This window comes from Alligator sinensis, unplaced genomic scaffold (genome assembly GCF_000455745.1).
Source record: "Alligator sinensis unplaced genomic scaffold, ASM45574v1 scaffold1059_1, whole genome shotgun sequence".
NCBI lineage: Eukaryota > Metazoa > Chordata > Crocodylia > Alligatoridae > Alligator > Alligator sinensis.
Genome location: NW_005842103.1, coordinates 2,189,302 through 2,196,602, shown reverse-complemented (window position 1 = coordinate 2,196,602; position 7,301 = coordinate 2,189,302). Strand labels below are relative to the sequence as shown.

General features: G+C 51.2%; 1 protein-coding gene across 14 annotated transcripts in view; it reads left to right on the top strand.

Annotated features, from left to right (window-relative positions):
• Positions 1-7,301, top strand: part of MBNL3 (muscleblind like splicing regulator 3) — a 94,435-nt gene that overhangs the window by 64,884 nt on the left and 22,250 nt on the right. For 11 of the 14 annotated variants that reach the window (XR_003094252.1, XR_003094251.1, XR_003094250.1 and 8 more), the window contains exons 4-6: positions 2,083-2,283; positions 3,709-3,945; positions 6,090-6,143. Coding sequence is in view for 9 of the 14 variants with exons in the window: in XM_025205034.1 (XP_025060819.1) it covers positions 2,083-2,283; positions 3,709-3,945; positions 6,090-6,143 (492 nt within the window). In the remaining 5 variants the exon portion in view is untranslated. The remainder of the gene's footprint in view (positions 1-2,082; positions 2,284-3,708; positions 3,946-6,089; positions 6,144-7,301) is intronic. The other 3 variants (XR_323929.3, XM_006024453.3, XM_006024454.3) reach the window with 1 other exon arrangement.

The window sequence follows — 7,301 nt, the reverse complement described above, 5'->3', positions numbered from 1 at the left end:
GCAATGCCTGCCGACTGCCTGCTGACCTGCACAGCTCTTTGGGTGGGGGAAGCTGAGTATGTTAAGACTTTAAAGAGCTTTTCCAGCAACAAAGGGTGTAATGGTGCTTGGGAGCCCCAGGGAAGTGCTCGGGGAAAGCGAGTGATTTCATAAAGGGCTGCGTGCTCGAGCTTTTAATAACTCCCCTCTTCCATCGACGCACCGGGTCCTGGGTCAGGCACCAGCACTGCTGAGGCCCGCAGGGAGAAAATTGGGAGCGCCTCTCGGTGAGAGAGGATTATTCAGTGCTGCCAGATCGAAGGGGGATGCTTCCCTGACTTGGTCGCTTTTGAGAGAAGCGGGGGGCACGCTTGGGAATGAGCGCTCGACCCCTTTGTCATCCCAGAGAAGATGCTCGCCCACCGTGGGGAGCTGCAATCTTTCCGGGGACTGCTGGGTTGAGAATATAGGCTCCGCGTGGCTGGGCGCAGGAGTGGAGATAATTTATTCCAGTTCAAACCATCTAGGTGTTTCCTAGCCTGGGAGAGTGGCGATAGGAGGAGCTGGCAAGTTGCACAACGTACACGTGTGGCTTCTTTTCAGACCCCTTCATGACTGAGAGAGCAAGCGTAAAAATAAATCTGGAGACATCTGCTGATGGAGGCACCCCTGTGATTTCTGGCATCCTTTTGCAAGCAGGCTCGCTCTCTGCGGCTGAACGGGGAACTCGAGCCGCCTGAAGTGGAATGCAAATTTCCGACTGTGCAAAGAGGGCTTTTGTTGCAACCCCGACTTTACGCTGGAGACGGACACGGAGAAGGATAATGCCAATGATGGCAATGACAGGCTACACGCTGCCATCACGCTGGCCCTAGTCCAAGGCTGCTGCCAGCTGAGGGCCCCGTTTGAGTGCAGATTCTTTTGATAGCGATTGTTTTATTTTATGCATGGAGGAAGGGGCTGGCATGGTCCTGGGAGAGTTTTAAGGCTGCACAAGTGCATAGTGCATCCATGCTAGTAACGACCCGCGGTTGTGGCCAAATGATTCATACGTAATGGCAGGAAATTTCTACCTGCTGCGGGAGCCGTGTCGAGTGCTGAGGCAGCAGGAGGGTGGATGGCAGTGCCGCAGTTCAGCCCAGAAACATTGCCCCAGTGTGCCCTAGACGGCGGGGTGCCACCGTGTAGGAACCGGACAAAAAATAGCCTCACCCATTACTGAAATGAAGCTGTTTCTGGGGCAAAATACGGTAGCACTTAACTGCAAGCCAGCAAATCATCCCACTGAATTTGGTCAAACTATTCACCAAGCCACTGCTTTACACCCTCGTTAGATGTGTGCATAAAGAAGGCAATGAGAGGTATCCTCGCGGGTATTGCTGCAGGCATCCAGGTAGGCAGAATAGAAATACCCAAGATGGAAACTGGCTTGGGTACTTTTGATGACAACCCTGTTTCCCTGACTAGAAACTGCTGTGGAGGTTTCATGGCCAAGTGCAGCCAAGACCTTTGTTTCATATCTCGCGCAGAAAACCATCGCCTCTTGCAGCCGGCCTTCTGACGCACTGCCTTCGTCCCGGCTTGCGGGGAGAAGTGCCACCCACGGTCAGCGAGGAAATGCAGCATGGGGTAGAGATGCCCTTGCTAGATTTAAACGAGCTAGATTGGAGTTCAGAAGCAGTCTAGTCATAGCAGCGAACCAGTTTCCTCATGTCCTCCCCTGAGTGTGTAGGATGGATGCACCAAAGAGGATGAATTCACTGGGGTGCGATGCCTGGGTAACGTGGCCTTGCTCTCTTTGCCAGCGTGGGTTCTTAATTAGGTCATTAAGCTGAGAAAGGTCATGGGTACACGTTGTTCTTACGAGTCAAGGTGCCTTGTGGTCAGAGTGAGTCACGTGGCTGTGAGTCGGTAGGAATGAATGGATCCCTGCAAAATGGCCGTAAATGAATTAAGTGCAGAGCAGAACGTCTCGGTGTTGCTCATCACGCTGTCTGAAGGCACGTTTGGTGTTACGCACTAGCCTTCCGCCGGCCCAAACTAACACTGGGCACCATGGTAACACTCATCTCCTTTTTTGTGTTTTTTTTTTCTTACCTACAGACTACGTTTCCTGTGACTCCATCGCTTGCAACAAGTCCCACCATGGCTTTTAGTCCCTACCTAAGTCATGTTTCTCCTGGGATGGGCTTGGTCCCTGCAGAGCTTTTACCAAATACGCCTGTCCTGGTGTCCGGAAATCCTACTGTTACAGTGCCAGGAGGCTCTGCTGGTCAGAAACTGATGCGTACGGATAAACTGGAGGTATTTGGACTATCAGATCTAATGCTGTTTGATGGTGGGGAGGGGGGCAGACACCAGCAGACATTAGCCGTGCCAGCCTGCGACCCAAATGGGTGATGCAGCCCAAGGCAGAACTTCCCTTGCAGTGAGTTAGGCTGGACGTGTGTCACCATAACAGTGTGGCCAGGGAGGAAGTGAGGGCACTATCCTGAACTCGAGCAGGACCCCATCCTGGCCTCTGGAGACCCCTGGAAAGATACTCCTTGAGGTCTCAGTCCGGGCTGTGGGAAGCAGGAGGCGAGGGGTGGCCGGCTGGTGATGGGAATGGTGGGGATGTATAACACGAAGTAAACACGTTGAGTGGAAAAGCATCTTTTCCTAATTAGAAATGCAAAAAAAAAAAAACAACCTAGGGAGGTCGGTCCTTATCTAGGCGAGCAATGTTGGGGAGCTTTCAGCTGCAGTCCTAGCAGATGCACTGTGACTGTTTGAGACCTAGAGAGTAGACTGAAATAGGGCATAGGAAACCAGGGTGGATCCGGGCTGATCCAGGCACGCCGTCAGGGATGGGGAGACATCACTCAGGACGCCAGCGTAAGCTGCTGTAACTTCAAAGCCCTCGCTTTGACCTGTATACTGCCCCGTTGGTTGCTTTTCCAGCCTGCTACATGCCTTCTGCTCGCTGAGCATGTAACCTGCACCACACTCTGCCGGTCTGATTTATCCCACCCGCCCACAGGGCAGCTGGATTTCTGCCTGGCGCATCCCCGCGCGATTCTTCTCAGTTCAGGCCACCTGCCAGGGCCTTCGGATGGAAACGTTGCTGTCGGCTGTTGAGCTTAAGGCCTTGTCAGTAGGTCACCAAGCCGGTGATTCTGGCAACAGCTTAAAGAGCGCGTCGTCCGGTCAGGATGAGCTAGGATCAGGCACCGCACGGGTCAGAGTTCAGCCCGTTCCCGGGAGAGAGCCTTCCCCCTGCCCTCAAGAGTGCCTTCCTCCTGCAAAAGCTTGCTTTTGGCACATTCAGCGTGTTGCTTGAGACTGTGCTTCTTTTAACCCAGAGTTTTAAACCGTGTGACCTCAATAGGTTAAAATGGCAGAGGCTTAATATAAAGCATAGCACACAGGGAGGGATGAAGCTTGCAGCCAGTGGCTTTGCTGGGCTAAGGTGTCACCCAGGAAGCTTTATATTGTGCACACACGCTGCTCCATACTTCCCATCGCATTCATTAGCGCTCTTAGCTACCTTGCGTTGGGACTGATTTGGAGTAGCCCCTGCTCACGAGTCGCCCACCCTCAGTGCTCCTGAATGTGAGCAAGGTTGAGTAGGATCAGGACCCAGCCTCCGATGACTGTCACGTGTCCCACTTTGTTGACGCCCTTCGACAAAGATGCTGAGCGAAGGGTAACTAACCGTTGTACTCAATGATGTGACTTTCTTTTAAGGTTTGCCGAGAGTTTCAGCGTGGAAATTGCACACGTGGTGAGAACGATTGCCGTTACGCTCACCCGATAGATATTGCAATGATAGACACAAATGAAAATACTGTTACAGTTTGCATGGATTACATCAAAGGGCGATGCTCTAGGGAGAAATGCAAGTACTTTCACCCCCCTGCACACCTGCAAGCCAAAATCAAAGCAGCTCAACACCAGGTGAACCAGACAGCTGCAGCTGCAATGGTAAGGGCATGACTGACCGTATCGAACCGTAGAGCCATTGCTAAAAGGTTTTATTTGTGCAATAAGTTGAAAAGCAGTGCAAAGCGTTTGGAAGAGGCTTAATGATGAGCTGAGAGTGTGTGCGGTATGAATACCATCTCTCCACCCCTTCATTGTAATCATTGTGGCATGATGCACTGAATGATGCATCACATCTCATTGTTCAGGGGCGAGATGGCAAAGCACGTGCTCTTCCGCCAGGATGTTCTGGGGTGAAACGCAGCGGAGATTAATGCAGCGTCAGGAAGAATGAATTACAATCATCCCAAATAGCTAGCAATCAACCCAGTCTAATGCAAGGAGTAAAATCGTGGCCCAGCGACTTCAGTGGGGACGAGATGTCTCCTACTGAGCCTAGAAAAATCAAGCAGCCCATGCCTTTTCTGGGGGTCGGACCTATGAAGCGAGGAGCACCTCCAGCCCAGGTGATAGCTGTACCATGCCACCTCCCAGGCGCTGGGTGCATTTGAACTTCAGTTACCGCTCCCCAAACCAGCACAGCGGCAGGCAGAGGCCAGAAGGCAGGTCAAGGGATTCCCATCATTGCCAGCTTGTGCAAATAAATGCATGTAGCCCCATTGACTTAGTGGAACTGCATCTGTTGGCATCACCTTCCTCAGTGCATTTAAAAAGGCAGCCAAGTCCTAGTTGCGGGGAGGAGCTGACTGGGGGCTGGGACAGTTATTGCTGTTGTAAATTCCCCTGTGGAAAATGAATATTTCAAAAGGCGCTGGACTTGTGCCAGTTCAGAAATTCTCAGGATATAAGGTTGATGGGGTTTTACTGAATCACTTTCCCTGCAGAAAGCAGGACGGGTGTTTTCCGTCCAAGATGAAACAAAAACTGGGCGCAATAATCTTTCAGGCATCAAGCAATGTTCACGCTGTGCCCGTAGTTGTAGAAATAAAACAGCTATCCTTCTGGTAGGATCAGTTGTACCTGGAAAGGCTTATGAGGAACTGATTGATGCTACGGGGTTTCTCTGGCCTGCACAGTTTATCTGCAGCAAGAGAAGGGAGTAGCAGCTCCTTCGTGTTATTTCTGTTCTTGGAAGAAACAGCTTTACTTCAGTCTAAGTCTTGGGAACCCTCCTGAAAGGAGAGCCCCCATGTTCATGACACATGAAGTTTTACTTTCCGCGAATTCCCTGGGACGCTGATACTTAGCTGAAGCCAGCGCGTGTTTTATTCATGCTGCTGGCTTCTGTCAAAACCGTAATTAACCCTGTTGGTGTGCCGTTAACTGGAACCTTTAAAATATTTATCGATTGCATGTTGCAACACCCTGGCTACCAAAACAGTTTATATTATTCATTAACGTCTCAAGGTTTGATGCATTTATTGTATCTGTTGAGGCGAATGCTTTGAGAAGGGAAGAACGGGGTCTGAGCTTCCATCAGGAATCGTGCGCGACACAAGTCAGCTGATTAATTCCTTGGCGCATAGATTTGGGATCCACTCGAGACTAAGTAGGGCAGGGAGGGATCTCTGGCAGGCCTGAGTTTGCAGACGCTTACCCCACCCAGGGCCTGGTCCGACCGCACAGAAGGTTTCCCGTTCAAATCAAGGGAGTGTAATCGGGTTATTGGTCTCCAGACGGGGACAGGTGTGGGATTAGGGATGCTTCCCTTGCTGTGGACTCGTGTGTGTTAAGCAGATGCAGAAATCAGCCTGAGGTCCAGCCAGCCGGTCCCTATTCTTGAATAATACATTCCAGTACTATGTTTTTTGTATAGCAAAACCCCTGCTAAACCTGCTAGTTCTTCAAGTATTTATAGCCTGATGGGTGGTGAGTCACAGTGCCATTATTTTAGATCAAACGCTAAATCCACCATCCACGAGGGTATTTCTTTTGCCTCGAAGCTTCCTGAGATAAACCAGCTGACTAATAGAGCTAGTCCGATTCATGCTAGCGACCGCCCCGTGTTGTGCATGCCTGGTCTTTTTAATATGTTGTATAATGCATTCATTTTTTTTTTTTTTCTCTTCACCTCTCCACAATGTTGCTCTCCTTTTGACGCACCTTTTGCTTGCTGTTTTTTGTTGTTATGCTTGAAATCCCCCTTTGGCCCATTGCCATCATGTGCTCGCTGCCTGCTAATTAAGACTCAGCCAGCTGTCAGATCACTGAAGCGACCCCTCGAGGCAACCTTTGACCTGGTACTTGGACCTTTCACCTTCTTGCTTTGCACGTAACCATCTTAGACTGCCTGAACGCTTTTCTCATTTGTTGTTTTGTGTTGACGCATCAGGAGACTGCCCATCGCGATCGGAAATGTTACGCCATGCTTTCCGACATGCCACTCCATGCCAAAGCGATACATCTCCCTGCACAGGCATTTGGAAACTGTTAACGAGCTGAGCTTTTCTTCAGGAAGCCCAGATGCGGTTGGGAGCTGTTTAATTATCACCCTGTTTTTAATCAGCCTGTTTTCAAACACCAGCAGCTGGGGCACGGTGGACGGCGGTGCCTTAGCTGGATGCCTTTCACACCTCAGGCCTGAAACGCGCCCGAGGTGTCGGAGGAGTCTCGTAGTACAAGACAGGGACGCCGCTCGCACCACGGTTGTCCAGGGTCCGGCTGCTTTTCCATTAGAAGCCCTAATAGCTGAGGCTTGTCCGGGCATTGCCAATGGCTTCCCCTTGGCACTTCTGTTCTGTGCACAGGTTGTACGGCAAGATGATAATTTTGGCATAAATGTGGGGAGGGCTGGGGCACATGACTGACGAGGAGAGGCTTATTTAGTCTGCAGAAGAGAAGACCGAGGGGGATTGAATAGCAGCCTTCACCTCCCTGCGTGGGGTTTCAAAGAGGATGGAGCTGGGCTGGTCTCAGTGGGGGCAGATGGCAGGACAAGGAGCAAGGGAAGTTGAGGTTGGATATTAGGAAAAACGTTCTCCCTAGGAGGGTGGTGAAGCACTGGAACAGGCTCCCCAGAGAGGTGGTGCAGTCTCCATCCTTGGAGGTGTTTAAGTCCCAGGTAGACAAAGCCTTGGCTGGGATGATGTAGTTGGGGCTGGGCCTGTTTGGAGCAGGGTTGGACTAGATGCGACTCCTGAGCTCCCTTCAACCCTCATTTTCTATGATTCAGTGAGGAAGAGGGGTAGGTTGGTTGGGTTTGTTTTTTTTTTTAAATCACTTCAGCCATGTTTTGAATTTCCAAAAACTTGCAGCGGCCAGCCACCCGCACTGGGGCACTGTGATGGCCACCGGTGCTGCGGCAAGTGTAAAAGGCACCGCTCCTTCGGAGCTGGGCTAGGACCGTGCTAGCCGGCCGGCAAAGCAAACAGGAAACCCACAGCCCACTGCTGTTTCCC